Source organism: Dryobates pubescens, chromosome 9 (assembly GCF_014839835.1).
Source record: "Dryobates pubescens isolate bDryPub1 chromosome 9, bDryPub1.pri, whole genome shotgun sequence".
Taxonomy (NCBI): domain Eukaryota; kingdom Metazoa; phylum Chordata; class Aves; order Piciformes; family Picidae; genus Dryobates; species Dryobates pubescens.
The window spans coordinates 4162459-4182392 of record NC_071620.1 but is presented as its reverse complement, the minus strand read 5'-3'; the positions used below and the strand labels follow the sequence as shown (position 1 = coordinate 4182392).

Below are 19934 nucleotides of genomic sequence, written 5' to 3'. Positions count from 1 at the left end.
CACTTTTAGAACATGGAAGCCCTTCTGTTTATGTAATTATGTTCTAGTTTACAGCGTGTTGATTTTCCAACTTACTCTTTTCTATAGGAAGCGTTTGTTACTGTAGGTGTTTAAGGTGCAGTGAGGTCTTCACGAAGTTGTGGGTTTCTCTGAAAAAAGCATGGATGAAATGCAGTGACTTCTAAAAACTGTTATTAAGGATGATTTTTGTTTTATAGGTTATTCAGCAATAGTTATGAACTCCCGTTTGCGAGCTTTAGGCGGGAGGATAAGTAACATACGAGCATCAGAACTACCAAAAGAGAAAACCCGATCAGAGATCATCTGTAACGTCCACTTCTTGGATGGCTCAGTACACAGCTTCAAAGTCAATGTAAGTTTGTAAAGCCACTTCCTTTTTCTTTTTTTGTTTTTAACATGCATAGAAATTTGTTTGAAAGCTGAAGGTCAAATATGGAATCCTAAGGATGTGGAACACGTGGGATTTCCAGAAGATCATAGAATTGTTAGGCTTGGAAGGGACCTCAAGGATCATCCAGTTCCACCCCCCCTGCCATGGGCAGGGACACCTCCCACTAGATCAGGCTGTGTCAAAGATGTAACTTTGCCATTACAAATTGCAGAATTACTGGTCATGAAATGGTTTTCTAAAGTGCTATTTTAATTTTCTTTAAACCAACCAACTGAAATGTTATAAAATGGTGGCATGCAGATGGTATCTGGAAACAGGTCTTCTGTATGGTATGGGCACCATGAAAAAAGCAGATCTAGTGATCATGATGAGCTATGAATGAGTATTCACATTCAAAAGGGACTCCTAGATTTGGATGTGGCATTCCTTCTCTCCCATGAAGGGGCTGGTAGTGCCAAAAGGAGGAAGCCTTGCAAATTCCTGTAGTGATGTCAGTACAAATTCTATGAAATGCATAGATGATGTAACTTGTGAAGATGATATGGCTTAGTAGGACAGTTCTGTTCAGCCTTTCGTGCTTCTTTATCTGGGAGCTGGAAAAAAAAAGGATGTTAACAGAGGTTTGGACTCCATGTATTTTAGTCTGTAAATATTTTAGTTTGTAACCTTCAGTACTCATTTTAAATGAAAACAAAAAGCTTCCCTCCTTAAGTAATTTTTTAGTAGAGTTATTTGAACATGCAGAAGAACTATGCTGGAATTTAAGTGTAATTATATGAATTTGTGTATATGACACTCGTTTGATCCAGTTTGCCCTATTTGAGAAGAAGCGTTTTACTGAGAAAGCTGAGTTGTTAGATACCACAGATTATGCCATGCTGTCTTATGGGAGATTCAAAAATTCACCTGAAAACTCTATTTTCCTAAGTGTTATTACAGTTCCTTTTACAGACTGATTTTTATTGAACTTTGTTGGATATTATTGAAATAGAAATGATTTGATAGGTAAACAGATGATAGAATAGAATAGAATAGAATAGAATAGAATAGAATAGAATAGAATAGAATAGAACTGAACCAGGTTGGAAGAGACCTTTTATTTTCATTCCAATAAATACAAAATTAGTCTCTTGGTATAGTATGTATTTTACATATAAGTATGTATATTTATATACCTATGTGTGTATATATATATTAAAATTGCTATCATTTGGGGGTGTGGTACAAGAATAGTAGCTATATAAGAGAAGGAACAACACATTGGTATACAATTTCTATTGTTTGTCTCCAGCATGCCTTGTCTGTCAGTGAGCTAGTATAATTACTTTCCCCTCCTGCCCAAAGATCTTTGAAAACTGAGGAATTTAAAACTTTTCAAAAGCCATGCATAATAGTATAGCCTTCCTTGTAAAAAAATGTTCATGCAGCTTCAGGTTTAGTGCTTGACTTGAAGTCCAGCCCTGCACAAGTGAACTTTGATTCTCATTTTACCCTTTAAGCTGTGAGTGCAATACAATAAATGGGAACCCTTTTGAAACTCTAGACCTTGCTACTATCTCTGCCTGCCTTCAACACACTCTTAGGGTACATCTGCTGGTTACCACCTTCATCCAGGAACCAGAAGGACCTCCTTTACTGCAGCTGTAATGCTGAACTGCTGTAGAGGTAATTCAAGACCTATTACTGCTTTATTGAAAAGAAGTGGAGAGCATGGCTACTGCACTATGTTAAGGTCTAATGTAAGGAAGGAGTTTACCCAAGAATTTATGTTCTTTGTGTACTGAGCTTTGATAATTGTACTCAGGGAACCTGTACTTACCTGCCAGGATGACCCTTTCTGATTATCTAAACTTGATATCAGCCTAAGCAACAGGCTTTGCTGCACCCTGGTTGTGTCACAAGGTCTAGTTCTCCAGAGGATTTGATGCCATCTGTGGAAAATGGATATCCAAGTTTTGCTTAGAGGACAGAAAAAAGATCAGCTTTGTGAAGTTTGTATCTGACTTTGTGTGTGTTTTTCTTTTAATTGCCAATATCACTCAGTTATAGGTCTGGGAGCAAAGAATAACTCAAGCCTGTGATCAGTCTGGGAATCAGCTAGGCACACATTAATGGAAAATAAATTTTGCTTTGAATGGATTTTCCCCACTAGTTAAGTCTGTCTGTGTTGCTTTCAAGAAACTCTTTGTCACATCACAACACTGATTTATAGATTTTGCTCCATACTTCACTAATTTCCAGATGGCATTTCAATTGATAATTCCATGCTTCCAAGAAATTAAACACACATATCACATAGTGTAATTATCCATAGGACAAATTAACAGCAAAGTATTAAATAATACATTATTCTATGTAGGTGCTTTCAGAAATGACTAGATGCAGGTACAAGATACATTCATAAAAAGGCAATTCTGTGTCTTGTCAATGTTGTAAAATATATTTTTTAGGTTTTCACTTTCTCAGTTTTTACTGTTGCTGCTGAAATCTGTTGAATTGTTCTTTCCTGAGTGTGGAGAATTGGAACTGAGAAGGATCACCTCTTCCAAAGCGAAGCGTAGCGTAGCATAGCATAGCATAGAATAGAATAGACCAGGTTGGAAGAGACATGCAAGATCATCGCGTCCAAGCTATCAACTAATCCAACCCACCTAATCAACTAAACCATGCAACCCAGCACCCTATCAGGTCTCCTCCTGAAGACCTCCAATGATGGTGACTCCACCACCTCCCCAGGCAGCACATTCCAATGGGCAATCACTCTCTCTGTGTAGAACTTCTTCCTAACATCCAGCCTAAACCTCCCCTGGTGCAGCCTGAGACTGTGTCCCCTTGTTCTGGTGCTGGTTGCCTGGGAGAAGAGACCAACCCCCTCCTGGCTACAACCTCCCTTCAGGGAGTTGTAGAGAGCAATAAGGTCTCCCCTGAGTCTCCTCTTCCCCAGGCTAAGCAACCCCAGCTCCCTCAGCCTCTCCTCATAGGGCTTGTGTTCCAAACCCCTCACCATCTTTGTTGCCCTTCTCTGCACATGCTCCAGCAAGTCAACCTTCTTCCTAAACTGAGGGGCCCAGAACTGGACACAGTACTTGAGGTGTGGCCTAACCAGTGCAGCGTACAGGGCCACAATTAGGTCACCTCGGAGCTTTCTCTTCTCCAGACTGAACAGCTCCAACTCTTTCAGCCTGTCCCCATAGGAGAGGTGCTCCAGCCCTCTGATCATCCTCATGGCCCTTCTCTGGACATGTTGCAGAAAAGTTGCATGACTGGAATTTCAAATCTTAAGGAGTGCTTTTTTCTTCCCTACCATCTCAGTTAAGGTCCTCTTTCCAATATTTGAGAAGGAACATGATTGTTAAAATTAACACTAGCAATTACTGTTGGTGTATTTAAAATGATAGGCAGAGATACAAGCCCTAAAGGTTTGTGGGTTTCATGGGGGTGAGTTTTATAACTGTAAAATGCAATGAGGCAGAATTGTTGGATCTTTGTCACTAAGTTTTCCTACTGGATACTATTTGCAAATATTTATGTTTTGTTAGTTGTTTATCTGTGTCACTGCTGGCTGTTCAACAAGTGCTTAGTTGTACATTGAGGCAGAGCAGTATACTCTGCAACTAGAAACAATAAGACAGCTTGGAATTTGATGATGCCTTTGAGAACGGTAAGAAAGTGATATATCTCCACCAAGCTTCTCAGTTTTAGTCCTTTGTGAGGCCTGGCTTCATAATAAATGCTGAAGGACTGAATTAGTGGAGGGGAGATTTTTCCAAAGTTGGCACTGGAATGACTAACCTCATGTATATGTTTGTTTTAAATATTTTTTGAGGCAGAGGAAAAGCGGTGGGTCAAAACTCTGTGGGCTTGGGTAAATATTTTGTACAACCTTTATGACGGAAAATACAGCATTGGAGTGTATGGAATCTCAAAGAGTTACGGCATGGGCAGGGAGGTAACAGTAGCTCTTGCTGAAAAGTACATGAGCAGAGTTTTCAGCTGTCAGATTTCATTTACATGTTGCTGTTGGTTTGTTGTTGTTTTTTTTCCATTTCTTTTTAGCAAATAAAAAATGTAAGATTTGAGGCTTTATTAACAATAGATGAAAAAGAATGTGGTAGCAGGTTAGCAGCTTCTCTGGAACAAGGAGTCATTGCAGCGAAGAAAACCAGCAGTGTAAATGAATAGTTTTTATAAGATGAGGTAATGTGTTTTGTAAGCTCAATTTTCAGTTGCAAACAATATAGGAGAAGAACACTGGTAGTTTTCAGGCTGAGCTGCTTAAGTGTTCTGAAAAAGGTGAGCACTATTACGCATCAGGCAGGAATCTCCAGTTGAGTCAAAAGTATTAAGTGTTGGTCTTGGTGTTGAGGTCACCCTCCAAAGAATGTCATGTGCAGATTCTGGCTACTTACAGAGAAAAGAGGGAAGTTCCAGTCAGGCAGGCTTAGAAAGCACAATTAGGATACTCTGCAGAAGTCTGGACTCAAGGAAAGAACAGACTGTTTGTTCTAGCTAAACAAAATCTTGCATGCTCTGAATGAAAGCATCAGGTGAGTAAATAATTTCCAGGAAGAGAAAAGGATGGAGTTTGCAGAAGAGCAAACAAACTAGTTTTGTGTAAAATCAGTGCAGAAATTAAAAGCAAGTGTAGTGTTTTTTTCAGTCTCGTGGGCATATTGGGACCAAAGGGCACAGGACAGACTAAACTAGGAAGGGATGACCTCAAGCAGCACATGACAGGCAGTGGATATTATGTCTGAGGTAAGACTGAATTTGTAAAGCTTAGGTAGTGCTTAAGTGTGAGGTTATCATTGCCAGAAAGTGGGGGCAGAGCTCTTTCTGAGAGAGGGATAGGGAAGAGGTACAATATGTCACTTTGTACCCTTTACCCTCTAGAAGTTAACAAACTGGAAAGGGTTACTTGCATGTTGACCCCCTCCACTCCAAAGAACTAGGCTTTCACTTACATTTATGCAGTGCTTAGGATGGTGAATTCTAAGTTCACCTCAGCTTCTAGGCAGCACTTGCCATTAAAAATAGTGAAGGGACTTGTTCTCTTCAAAATCATGTAGCTTTCTAGAAATTAAACTCTAGTAATTCCTTATATATAGCAGGAAATTGTTGTGACACATGCAGAATGTAGTAAGAATTAGTTATGACTGCTTTAATTTTTTATGGGGTTTTTTTTGGTCCTTATCCAACATGAGATTAAATATGTTTCAAGGTAGATTTAAATGGAGGTGAATGCTGTGTGGTTGTAAGGTGGCTGATGCAAAGCTTCTAATAGTTCAGAATAATGATTGGTCAGTGAAGGTGAAGGCATCCGAACTAGGGTGAAGGACCAGAAGCATGAGAAGGGAATTAGGAGATAATGCTGTTGCAAAAAGAGTAGAATGAAGGAAGTCAGGAATGTTGGAATTCAGATTCTTTTGCCAACCATGGGGGGGTGTTTATAATAAAATTTGAGATGCCTGAACAATTTCATTATTAAATAATATGTATGTCTCATCCCCCGTGATTACAACTTGCAGTCACAGTATAACTTCAGTTGCTCGTTTAGCTTGTGTCCGAAGTATCCACCATAGATGTGCAGTTAGCCTTTGGAGTTGTGCAGGTGTTATGTGATGTCACTTGGAAGTGTTTTAACATTCTGCTTGTAAAAACACAGCCCTGGGGAAATAAATGTTCTATGTATAGAAAGACAGTGCTAAACATGAATGTATTCACATCAGGAAATGCCCATTATTTCAGAGGGTTAAGGTCTGCTGTTTTCATAGGGCCCTCTTGTGTGCACATATGGATAACCTCTGACAGCAAATCTCAGTCTTCATAGCAGAACCTACCTCATTGATGGTGCTGAGCAGAGATCCTTGACAGATGCACAATACCCTGGCTTTGTGTGGTGAGGAATGTTTCGTCACCTGGTCCTTGCTTGTTGCTGAGATTTCTGTTTCTAAGCTGGAACTATGCTATTTGAGAAAAAAAAATAGTTTGATCAGTGTTGTTGTTTTAGCATCCAAAGGAGCAGTAGCCTGTGCCCAGGTGGCCAAGACGGCCAATGGCATCCTGGCCTGCATCAAGAGTAGTGTGGGTAGCAGGAGCAGGGAAGTCATTGTGCCTCTGTACTCAGCACTGGTTAGGCCACACCTTGAGGACTGTGTCCAGTTCTGAGCTCTTCAATTTAAGAAGGACATTGAGACTCTTGAATGTGTCGAGGGAACGGCAATGAGGCTGGGGAGAGGCCTCGAGCACAAAGCCCTGTGAGGAGAGGCTGAGGGACCTGGAGCTGAGAGCCTGGAGAAGAGGAGGTTCAAGGGAGACCTCATTGCTGTCTACAGCTACCTGAAAGGTGGTTGTAGTCAGAATGGGGTTGGTCTCTTCTCCCAGGCAACCAGCACCAGAACAAGAGGACACAATCTCAAGCTGTGCCAAGGGAAGTTTAGGCTCAAGGTGAGGGGAAAGTTCTTCACAGAGAGTTGTTAGCATTGGAATGTGCTGCCCAGGGAGGTGGTGGAGGCACTGTCCCTGGAGGTGTTCAAGAAGGGACTGGATGTGGCACGTGGTGCCATGGTTTAGTAGTCATGAGGTGTTGGGTGACAGATTGGACTTGATGATCTTTGAGGTGTTTTCCAACCTTATTGATTCTATGATTCTGTGAAAGGATGGAGTAGGAATGTGCATTTGTGACGGCTCACAGAATTATAGGCCCAAGCAGACTCCCATTAATTGTGGGACTGTTTGTTGTGAGAGTTAAACAAGATGGCAGGTTGTTGGAAGGGAAAGGGTGGTCTCATACATAAGACAATGAAGTTTTGCCCACATTGTTTTCTTCATATGCAACTTTGCTCCAGAAAACTTGCACAGCTTTTCACAGTAGGCCAGTAGTTGGCTGGAGCCTGATCTGGAAGCAATGAGGTGTTCTGCTCTAGCAGTGGGAACTGCTAGATATTAAAAAAATAACTAAGGTAGCCAGGTGGATGTGGACTTTTGCTTAAATTTTTGTTCTTTTCCCATCTTTGTAATAAGAAGAGTGACATGAGGGAGAACTGTGGAATATGTTGCTAATTAAAGCACTCAACTACATGGTATCCTGTTTAAAAAAAATGAATTGAAATATCTGTCTTCTGAGTACAGTACCAGTGCTGAGTACAGGGGCAGAATGACTTCTCTGCTCCTGCTGGCCACACTGTTTCTGATACAAGCCAGGATGCCATTGGCCTTCTTGGGTCTGTGATATCTGTCTTGAGAAACAGTTAAATGGAAAGTAGAGTGCTTGAACAGCTACTGAGGGGCAGGTGGAAGTTGAAAACGAAGTACAGGATCTTATGGCTGGAGCTCAGCATCCTCCTTCCCCCTGATGTGTACAGACTTTGTCTTTAGACAGAAAGGGTGAGCTGCTTTGGTGGTGACAGCAGGGGCCAGAGCAGCCCCATGTGGCTGTAAACCACCCTTGCAGGCTACAGCTCTAGAGAAGGGCGTTGTTCCTCGAGACTGTGGTCAAGGGAAGAGTTTTCTGTTTCAAATGAAATTACTGGACTAACCTGAAGGGCTCGAGTTCATGTCAATTCATACTATGAAATTTCACATGCCTAATGTATTTTTTGTTTTTAGAGAAGCCTCTTAAAAAAAACCCAACCAAAAACCAGAATAAACCAGAAAAGCATACATTTGCCAACATAAAGTTCTAAGTGCTGAGAAACAGAACCAAGGAACGAGTAGTTATGTGTAATCGTGACTTTTTTTTGTTTGTTTTGAATGAATTTATTTCAATTAATTGTGTCTTAAAATGTCTTTTCCAATCTAAATGATTCTCTGAAATGTGTTACTGTTGCAGAAATCCACTTCTGAAATTTTCTTGTTTTCAGAAACAAGACACTGGACAGATTTTGTTGGATATGACCTATAACCAGTTGGGTGTGATGGAGAAGGAGTATTTTGGTTTACAGCAAAATGAAACTTCAGTAGAATCACCTGTAAGTATAGTAGGTAATAAATGTGTGTGCAGGAATACATGTGTATACATACATGCACACACACACATAAATAGTACTTCTTTGTAAATATTTTTAATCCATCTAATAGTTTTTCATTTCACAGCGATGGCTTGAACCCAACAAACCTATTAGAAAACAATTAAAAGGTAAGATTTATTTTTGATGCCTTGCTTGTGGCTGTGTAATCCTGCTTTTCTGTGCTCCTATGACTAGAATAAATACATTTCTTGGAAATTGGCTCATCCAGATGCTGGATTTTCTTTAAAAGCAAGTCTTATCTCTGCCAGTGTTTTCAGCAAAGCTTTCTACATTTTTTACTGGTACCTGAGTGCTAGTAAGACCTCAGAGATCACTGGCTTCGATGCATCAAAACCTGGCTTCTGAACAGCTTTGTCTGCAAAAGTAGTAGTCATATCACAGTGCCAATAAATTCCCCCTGATAGGGGTGGTAAAGAACAGGGATTTTGATTGAGGGAAGTGGGTGGATCCAGTTTCATGTATGGATTCTGGCAATTTCTTGTCTCAAGTAGAATAAGGAAAAAAAAGTTTATTCTTGTTTGTAATAAAAACCAATGCCACATGCCTCCAGGTGCCTGCATAGTAGGTCTTGTTCATAAACAGCTTTGGGTAACACCAAATACTTACCAAGAAGGACAGACTGGCCAACATGACCCCAGTCATGTTAGGAAGTCCAAGTGACATTGAGTCCCAGTTTGTGATGTGAAACTTGAGCTGTTTTTCAGCTCTCTTATTTCAACCTTGTGCTGCAGATTGTGTATGAATTGAAATGAGGATACATGAAGTTAACAGGGTGAACGTCTGTTAATTTCTTGTATGAACTTCTGTTAATTTCTTGTATGAACTTCTGTTAATTTCTTGCATTTACAATTAAGGTAGAATCAACTAATATCCCAACTGAGGTGTTCCAATATATTTTCTGGGGTTTCATCTTCTTTTAGCTATGGGGTAAAGATAACTAAATAATGCCTTTTAAAATGAAGTAGCACATACAAAGTACTTTAAATGAAAGCACCAAAATATCTGAGAGAATTTTATGCTTGCAGTTGGTGTTGGGTATCAGGAAAGACTTCTTGTGACTTCTTTTAGTTTCATGAGAAAAATGCATGAAATTTCTTTGTGGTTGTTCATGTAATTTTTCTATAAATATAGAAAGAATAACCTTGGTCTTTTTTATACAAAAAAAATTCATTTGCTCTTCTAAAATGTTGCAGGAGGTTTCCCCTGCACCCTTCATTTTCGCGTAAGGTTTTTTATACCTGATCCTAACACTCTTCAACAAGAGCAAACCAGGTAACTTGTTTGATATTTGCTTCTCTGAACTAAGAATGTGTAACATCCTCCTTTCCCACCTCCACAGCTTGGCAAACTATGGTTTATTAGGTAGATAGCTTCATATAGCTATTTGTATTAAATATGGGCCACGAGGATGATCAGAGGGCTGGAGCACCTCTTCTATGAGGACAGACTGAAGGAGTTGGGGCTGTTCAGTCTGGAGAAGAGAAGGCTCTGAGGTGACCTTCCAGTATCTGAAGGGGGCCTACAAGAAGGCTGGCTGGGGAGGGACTTCTCAGGGTATCAGGTAGCCCTAGGACTAGGGGGAATGGAATGAAGCTGGAGGTGGGGAGATTCAGGCTGGATGTGAGGAGGAAGTTCTTCACCATGAGAGTGGTGAAGCCCTGGAATGGGTTGTCCAAGGAAGTGGTTGAGGCCCCCATCCCTGGAGGTGTTTAAGCCCAGGCTGGATGAGGCTCTGGCCAGCCTGATCTAGTGTGGGGTGTCCCTGCCCATGGCAGGAGGGTTGGAACCAGATGATCCTTGTGGTCCCCTCCAACCCTGACAGATATTATGATGCTATGTTTGGAACTGACAGCTTGATGCAGTGCTCATAATGAATGCTTTCTGCTATAGACAGCCTACAACCCCAAAATGCAGCTGGAGTATAAGTACAAAGGTAGCAGTTGGTTTATTTATACCTTGGATTCTTTCCTAATATTTGAGCCCTTTGTTGCTCTAAGTACTTTCCTAGTGCTTTTTTTTCTGGATCCCTTTATTAAGGAAAAGCACTGATTAAAAAAGGGAAATTCAATGGTTAATCTGACTGTGTGTCCTAAATCTATATTAGAAGTTTAGTATCAACACTGAGTCAGTTGTGAACATGTGTAGTAGATTTAATGTGTGGGAGGGTGTTGGGTTTTTTTGTTTGTTTTGAAAAGAACAGATAACAGTACTTGTTTTCTAGTTAGCCCATTTCTTGTAACATGTAAAGTTCTATTCCACTTCAGTTTATGGTAGAACTTCAAAATTTTCTTCTTTAACCAGATTCTGAGTTTTCATGGGGGCAGGGTAGGTGACTTATAAGCAGTTTTCAATTAACTTGTCACAAAGCTTTAACTGAATATTTTATTTTGTTCACTGCACATCATTTGGAATTCAGAATCCACAGCATCCATTAATCCTGACATTTTGTAACAATTTGTCGTTGGCTGTAGTTTCAGTGGCTTGATAAAACTTAGCTATTAACCTGTTTTGATTTTTGCCAGTCATGCAGTTGCAAGCTGTTCTTCAGTTTTAAACTGAAATTATTCAAAGACCTGCTGTTTATGGTTCTTCATAAACCACTGTAAGCAGTATGGTCAATCATACTAATAAAAGCAAGACTGAGCTGCTGTTGGAGAATTGTATAAAAGCTTTTTGTCACCATATAGTATTTAAGAAGTGTCTTATCTTCCACTGAGTAGTTCCAAGACAGACTATCATGGTTTGTTTTGGGGTTGGTATTTTGAGAGGAGGGGAAGGCAGAGGTGGGCAAATGTGTGTTGTTTTGTTTGTTTGGGTTGGTGGGGGGTTTTTTGTTCGTTTTGACTTGAGTTTTGGTTGTTGTGTTTTGGTTTGGGTTTTTTTAAGTTACACTCAGGATGATTCCTGGGAGAAAGAGAGACCAATTCTGTGCTGGTTTGGGGTTTTTTGTCACATTAAGTGTGGTGTCCTTAATACTGTGGTCCTGGAGTTGTGGTACAGACTGCCTGAGGCGTTTAAAACTTGTGTGAGTGAGTGGATGAATGATTGCATATTTGCAAATGCTACTCAGCTTTTCTCATCTGGTTGTGTACTTTGCTGGGAGATCTAATAAAATAAAACTAATCCATGTAACTATTTAAACTGTGCCTTTTACATGTGAAAATAAATGTATGTGTTTGTGGTTTGTTTTGTGTTTGTTTTTTTTTTTTTTTAAATCTTTCCTAGGCACTTATTCTTCCTGCAGCTGAAGACTGATATTGCAGAAGGAAGGTAATAAGAACACTTTTTAGTTTCTCTAGAATTGCTTTTTTCTAAAAAAAAATAGCCACCTAAAAACCTCAACAAGAAAAAACACCAAAGAACCCCAGAACAAAAAACACCAAAGAACTCCACAACAAATAAAAGCCCACAAGCTTCCACAGCCCCCTCTAAACTAAACAAAGAAAGCAAACAAACAAAACCCCAAGCCCCCCTCAAAATAAACCAACAGAAAAAAACCAAATAATGATGAAATTGGAGGTGTTCAGGAGGAGATTTGATGGGGTGCTTGGTGCCATGGTTTAGTTGATTAGGTGGGTTGGATGATAGGTTGGACGTGATGATCTTGAAGGTCTCTTCCAGCCTGGTTTATTCCATTCCATTCCATTCCATTCCATTCCATTCCATTCCATTCCATTCCATTCCATTCCATTCCATTCCATTCCATTCCATTCCATTCCATTCCAAATTTACCAAACAAACAAAAACAAAACAAAGAAAAAACCCCAACAAAATGACAACAAAATCTCTCCCCCAACCATCCACAACTTTTTCTGAGGGTATCCTTGGAACAAAAAAATGTAGCTTATGAAATATTGCTGTAAAAGTAAAGTAAGTTACTAAGAAATGTTACAAATTTTGAGATAGCTCAATTCAGTAAGAACAGTTTAGCAGACTGTTGTGAATGAGCTGTAGGAGATGCAATGCATCTGCAGGTAAAGGGTCAGCCTGAGAGATCTTTACACAAAGCATGATGTGCCAGGCGTGGTATTCCAAATCCAGAGATCCACTGTCTAGTGCTATAACCAGGAGTAAGTAGCAAAGGGAAGTTCATAAAGACACTTCTCATTATTTCAGGGCTACATTCTGTATGTGGTGAGCATATACCCAATGGTTCCTTTGCTTAAGATTCTGCTGTGTTCATACAGTTTTAAAAACAGAAGAAAAAAGGTGATTTGATTATTTGCTGCCACGTGTAGCTTGCTTTTTAGATGCTGGCTTTTGTCTTCTGTGGAGTTAGTTTTGCTTGTGAGATCTAAACTGTCTTAGTCCCTAGTCATTTAGCTACTTTTAGTGTTTCTGTCTACTTTTAAATACACAGGACTGCAGCTCTTAAAATAATGTCCAGACCCCCATAAACATCCCTCCTCCTTTTGCTTTCCCAAATACGTATCCAGCAAGAATATGAGCATGTCATTTTTATTCCTAGTTAATTATTTCAGGGAAGGGAGCAGGGAAGGGGAAGGTATTAGTAGCCCCCTGATTTGTCTAGTGGTGTTCTTGTGCTGTTTACAGACTGTATATATATATATATGTAAATATTGTATATTTTGTACATATTCATTGCATTTCATTTCTAGATTGTAGTTTTGCTTGTAAATACTTCATTTGCTTGGCAATTTTATGTGTGTGTGTGTAATTTTCGACCCACCACATTAACTTAAGAAGCACTTACACAGCAACAAACTTTACTCTTTGAGTCTTTAGGTACTGAATTAATTGCAGAGACCTTGTCAATAACACATGTATGCAGTCCATGTTTAAATAAAAATGTTGTCTTCTCTTTCCAGGTTGTCATGCCCAATTAATTCTGCTGTAGTCCTGGCATCATATGCAGTACAATGTAAGTAATAACAATTGTTATTTTGTTAACATACTTGACAAACTACCTTCTCTGATACTTGGCACTGAAAAATAAGGAAAATTGTCTTTCCTAATCTCTTACTGTGGAGTGCTCAAAATGCTTCTGGCAATGCGTTGTAAAGAAGCTGCCTGTTATTAAAGCAGCCTTCAGACAATATAAATGGAAAAAGTGTGCTTGTTAGATCTGTTAAATCTCTCAAAAAAAAAAGTTAACACAAGAATAACATTTTTCTTGTTTAGGTGTGTTTGTACTGCTGACAAAAAAGGGCAGCTTTCCATTGTCACTGGAAACGATAATTAAACTTACTGTGTGTTACAATAGCTGTGCAAAAGCGTTCTAGGGAAGTTGATCACCTAGAGAGCAGTCATGGGGAAGGTAAACTCATGAGTAAGAAACTCCATTGTTCTTATTAATGTTTTATTCAAAAAATGTTATTTGTCAGGTATGTGAAACTGCTTGGCACTTTGTAGTATGCTGAAGGTGACAATGTGGATGAATGTATATCATTCTTGTCTGCCTGCAACTGGCAAAAACATTAAGGGTGGTAATAGAAAAAGACATTCTGCAGGCAAACCAGAATGGAGCCTGATGGGCATTCCAAACAGATAGTGGAAAACAGCCAGAGGAAGACCTTTCTCATTAAACAAACAGAAAAACAGGTTGAGGGTTAATTGGAATTTGCATATTTGTAAAAAATTATTGTCAAGGGAAAGCATACTAAAATCATTGTGTAATTATTTTGGTGATGCATATTTATCCTATTGCTCTATGGAAGGGCTGGAAAGGGCTTTGAGGTGTTTTCCAGCTGCTCTGTGCATCTGTAACTTGCCTTGTATCGACATGTCCAGAGAAGGGCAACGGGGCTGGAGAGAGGCCTTGAGCACAAGCCCTGTGAGGAGAGGGTGAGGGAGCTGGAGAAGAGAAGGCTCAGGAGAGACCTTATTGCTGTCTACAACTACCTGGAGGGAGGCTGTACCCAGGTGGGGGTTGGTCTCTTCTCCCAGGCAGCCAGCACCAGAAGAAGAGGACACAGTCTCAGGCTGTTCCAGAAGTTTAGGCTGGAGGTGAGGAGAAAGTTCTTCACAGAGAGTTGTTAGCCATTGGAATGTGCTGCCCAGGGAGGCGGTGGAGTCACCATCCCTGGAGGTGTTCAAGAGGGGATTGGACATGGCACTTGGTGCCATGGTTTAGTAGTCATGAGGTGTTGGGTGACAGGTTGGACTTGATGATCTTTGAGGTCTTTTCCATACTGATTCTATGATCCTATGACAATGTGCAACAAGCTTATGGTCATTTTATCATATGGTCATTATTGTTTAACATCTTTGCTGGCGACATAGACAGTGGCACTGAGTGCAGCCTCAGCAAGTTTGCTGACAACACCAAGCTGCATCGTGCAGCAGACATGCTGGAGGGAAGGGATGCCATCCAGAGGAACCTTGACAGGCTGGAGAGGTGGGCCTATGACAACCTCATGAGGTTCAACAAGACCAAGTGCAAGGTCCTGCAGCTGGGTCAGAGAAAGTCCAAGCACTGGTATAAGCTGAGCAGTGACTGGCTTGAGAGAAGCCCTGAAGAAAAGGACTTGGGAGTGCTGGTTGATGAGAAGCTCAACATGGGCCACCAGTGTGCACTTGCAGCCCAGAAAGCAAATCACATCCTGGGCTACATCAAGAGAAGCAGAGCCAGCAGGTCAAGGGAGGTGATTCTTCCCCTCTACTCTGCTCTGGTGAGATCTCACCTGGAGTACTGCATCCAGTTCTGGAGCCCCTATTACAAGAGGGACATGGACATGCTGGAGCGTGTCCAGAGAAGGGCCATGAGGATGATCAGAGGGCTGGAGCACCTCTCCTATGAGGACAGACAGAGAGTTGGGGCTGTTCAGTCTGTAGAAGAGAAGGTTCTGAGGGTTGTGGCCTTCCAGTATCAAGAAAGCTACAAGAAAGCTGGGGAGGGACTTTTTAGGGTGTCAGGTAATGACAGGACTAGGGGAAATGGGAAAAAAACTAGAAATGGGTAGATTCAGATTGGATGTTATGCAGAAGTTCTTCACCCATGAGGGTGATGAGACACTGGAACAGGTTGCCCAGGCAGGTGGCAGAAGCCTCATCCCTGAAGGTTTTGAAGGCCAGGCTGGATGTGGCTGTGAGCAACCTGCTGTAGTGTGAGGTGTCCCTGCCCATGGCAGGGGGCTTGGAACTGTATGATCCCTGAGGTCCCTTCCAACCCTAACAATTCTATGATTCTATTTAAAAGGTGGAGTAGTTGTCACTTGTGAGAGGGCTGAGGCATATGTCTTTCATTGCTCATGTTTTTGTTCTTTCTTTTTAACTGATGTTTTCACGTGACAGGATATTCACAGGCTTTGTCAGAGTTTTGCACAGAGACAGTGGTGGTGATGTCTGTTGTGCTGCTGGAGTGCTGCTTCTACTCATTTCCCTTCGCACAGGTGTTTGGGTTCAGCACTGCTGTGCTCAAATAAAGCTCTCACATGTTACTCTGTGCCGTTGTGGCACACCTTGTGTTATCTGGTGGTGCTAAGTTACAGGGGAATACAAGTGGGTGTGAATACTGTGAATACTAAACGGCATGTAACTACATTTGGCTCTAAACACAGCTGAGGCTGAGTAGCAACTTCAAAGAATAAGTTGATAGTTTATTATCAGTAAATGTGCTTCATGGCAGAAATGGCCAACTGACATTAAAATATTTTTTTAAGGAGAACTTAAGGTGCATATGAAACAATTTTGAACTTGTTAAATGTGAAGGATATTTGTGTACTGGAAAAAGAGATAATCCAACGATAAATGACGTGTCTTGGTTTGGTTTTTTTACTAGGGTAATATGGGATTGGTTTACAGGCCATAAAATTAAATAAAGGATCTATGCAGAGTGTGTATTGCTTTTATATTCAAAATGTCACAAAGATGAATTTGCACCATTTTTGTTGGGTTATTTTTTCAGTAAGTTTCCATTTAAGTGACTTACTGTTGGTATGTGAGAAGCCCCATGGGTTTGGTGTGAATACGTTCTTATGTGCGTAAGTCTCTTACTGGTTTGAGACTTGAATCTAAAGCACAGCAACCAAGCCAATAAATGATGTTATGAATACTTCTAAGTTTTCTATTTTCCTGAGCGTCAATGATTTATTGTGACTGGGATACTTCTATGATATTGCTCCTCTCTCAGCTCTGCTTTGAGAATGAGGAGGTTTCTCTGGCACGCTGCTATCTATCTTTCGGAGTTTGTTCGGGAAGAGGTTGACTGGTTGATTTGGATTCAAATGAGTTTTGCCTTCTTCTAAGAACAGGAAGGCTGGTGAGGTTGAGGTTTAGAGGAAAGCTGAGCAAGTCTCTTGGGAACTAGAATGAAGATAGATTATGTTAGAGTTCTGGGAATGAGAGAAGGCTGAGATCCCAGAGGAAGAGGGGGAGGAGTCTAAGGTTTAGAAGGATATCAACAGTAGCTCCACTGTGAGAGTTGCAACACATAATTCCCCTATCAAATTTCTTTTTGCCTGACTCGTCTAACTTGTCTTTGTTTTGTTCCTCTCTCTTCTTACAGAACTTAACATTGAAACCTGAGACTTCCTACTTTACAGAGATCTGCCTCTTTTCATAGCTAGCATTTGGGTTTTATTGTCTGTGTGTGCTCTCTGCCTGTGCTTTTGTGAAGTGAAGGATATCATGTAAGCTGCAAGATTCGCTGAGATGTCAGTCAGGTTCCTGTTACTCTACAGAGCACCTGTAGCCCTTATTCCTTAGAAGCAAAGTCAGACTTGATGAATAAATGGATTTTTGGAATGTGTTGGGCAGTCAGAGGATTGTGTGCATATCCCATCTGTTCTTCTGAAGCCTGCAACAATGCTGTTCACTCACAGGTACCTTTTATCATTTCTAGCAGTACCTGTCATCAGCAGTACCAGAGTGTTATCTGTATGGTGGTGATGGAATTCCCAATACAAGAATCTGATTGGAGAGATTAATTGAAATTCACACCCATTTTCATCCCCTTGGTTTGCTGCTGCTCTTGAGCTTCATCTCTCTGTACAACAGATCTTCTAAGACTGTCCTGATAGTTTACCCGCAGCAGCTCTGTAGCTATTTTGAACTGTTCTTCCTTAGTTATAATTTGCAGTTGTACCAGGCAATACAACAGGTCTGGGGAGGTTCTCCTCCCCATCTGCTCTCCCCTGGTGAGACCAGATCTGGAGTATCATGTCCACTTCTGGGCTCCCCATTTCAAGAGGGGCAAGGATATACTAAAAAGTGTCCAACAGAGAGGATGGTTAAGGGACTGGAACATCTTTCTGATGAGGAAAAGGCTGAGAGGCTTGGGGATGTTTAGTCTGGAAAAGAGCAGACTGTGAGGAGCGCTTATTAATGTTTACAAGTATCTGCAGGGGGACTGTCAAGAAGGTACTAGTCCCTTTTCAGTGGTGTCCTATGGTTGGACAAGGGGCAACAGATACAAATTGGAACACAGGAAGTTTCACCTTAATGTGAAGGAAAAGCTTCTTTCCTTTGAGGATAACAGAGCAATGGAACAGGCTGCAGAGAGATTGTGGAGTCCACTTCTCGAGAGACTTTCATGAGCTGTCTGGTTGCATTCCTGCGAGACTTGCGCTAGGTGATCCTGCTTTGGCAGGGCAGTTGAACTCGATGTCTGGAGGTGTCACTTCCAGCTCTTGCTATTCTATGATTCACTGAATGAGCTGGCTCTGTACAGTGCCCTGTAGACTTGGTCCTGTTCTTTCATGTTTTTAAGGTGGATGAACTTATTAAATATCTTTATGTAACATAACAAAAAATGGGGAAAAGAACAGTTAGTGAAGGTCAAGGTTCATGTACTACAGGGTTACGATAAAGACTAGTGGTGAACACAACTCAAATGACAGAAGATTAGAGCAGTTTTAAGATGCACTAGTTCTGCAAAGCTTCTTAATGTTTAGAAAGTACTGATAACTGTTCTCTTAAGTCTTACATCCTCTATAGCTTTGAAAAAATTTAATAATCTTTGTACTTTAGATTATGCTTTGCTGTCCCCCACACTTTTCCTGATTGTGACTGCATGGTTTCTGAAGTATGTGTTGTGTTTGAGATGCAGAATTAGCAACTTAGTGCAAGTTCTGTTTTCTAATTTGGGGGGACGGGGTGTGCAATTATTTTTTTTTTTAATTGGCTATTCTTACTTAACTGTTGATTTTAAGCTACAATTGCAACAACTACCATTCTGAAATGGTAATAGATAACTTGGAGACAACCACTGTCTACGCATAGTTGGCATTTTCTCTCCCCTACAAATCCTCCTCTGGTTTAATTAGTGCCTAATTTCTCATTCTGTCTTACTGCAAAGTGACCAGCTGTCATAAGCAGCAATTTGCAGTCATCTCTAGGCTGAACCATTTTTTAAGGGCTCCTGAGTGTGAAGTGTTATTTCCTTTTGCAAAATGGATAGCTAGTTCTGCTTGTCCAGTAGAGATACCAAAGGCCAGTGGCATCCTGGCCAGTATCAGGAACAGTGTGGCCAGCAGGAGCAGGGAAGTCCTTCTGCCCCTGTACTCAGCACTGGTTAGGTCACACCTTGAGTACTGTGTCCAGTTCTGGGCTCCTCAGTTTAGGAAAGATGTTGACTTGATGAAATGTGTCCAGAGAAGGGCAACAAAGCTGGTGAGTGGTTTGGAGCACAAGCCTTACGAGGAGAGGCTGAGGGAGCTGAGGTGGTTTAGCCTGAAGAAGAGGAGGCTCAGGGGACACCTAACTGTCATCTACAACTACCTGAAGGGTGGTTGTAACCAGGTGAGGGTTGGTCTGTTCTCCCAGGCAACCAGCACCAGAACAAGAGGACACAGTCTCAAGCTGCACCAGGGGAGGTTTGGGCTGGATGTTAGGAAGAAGTTCTTCCTAGCAAGAGAGATTGGCCATTGGAATGTGCTGCCCAGGGAGGTGGTGGAGTCACCATCCCTGGGAGTGTTTAAAAAGAGCCTGGATGAGGCACTTGGTGCCATGGTTTGTTTGATTAGATGGTGTTGGGTGACAGGTTGGACTTGATGATCTCGAAGGTCTTAGTTATCGAGTGGGTTAGTTCATGTTCTTGTCCCTAGTTGAATACAGATTCCTCTTGTTGAAATACTTTTCCTTCTGTCAATGCCCACTTAATGAGCATTTTAATCCTTTTTGGAGTCTGCCAATAACATGTTAATGTCTTTACATGTATTTTGCTCATTTCAATGCTCTATTTTAGTAATACATGTCGATATTTTTATGTTGACTGTTTAAAATGGCATTATGCTGCAGTGGATTATTTTCTGATTCCAGAAGCATTTTCATCCATGAATACTTTATAGTTACTGTTGAGCAACCTTAACTGCTTTAGTTTATGCTATGCGGTGAATCATCTTCTGTTCTCCATTTGTGCCAAGAGGGGATCACTTAAAATGTCTAAAGTGATTGAATGGTACAGATATTTTTTTTGGTACTTTAGTGTACATCTGAAGATAAATATATCATTAGCCATTCATATTATATTTCACTTTCCTCTTAGCACATCAGTCGTGATTGCTACACTAACCAAGAGGCCAGTCATATAA

General features: G+C 40.9%; 1 protein-coding gene across 1 annotated transcript in view; it reads left to right on the top strand.

Annotated features, from left to right (window-relative positions):
• Positions 1–235: 235 nt before the first annotated feature.
• Positions 236–19934, top strand: part of PTPN3 (protein tyrosine phosphatase non-receptor type 3) — an 89490-nt gene continuing 69791 nt past the window's right edge. Inside the window, exons 1-6 of the mRNA XM_054164260.1 lie at positions 236–373; positions 8275–8382; positions 8507–8549; positions 9636–9714; positions 11668–11712; positions 13272–13324. Of these exons, the coding sequence (XP_054020235.1) occupies positions 236–373; positions 8275–8382; positions 8507–8549; positions 9636–9714; positions 11668–11712; positions 13272–13324 (466 nt within the window). The remainder of the gene's footprint in view (positions 374–8274; positions 8383–8506; positions 8550–9635; positions 9715–11667; positions 11713–13271; positions 13325–19934) is intronic.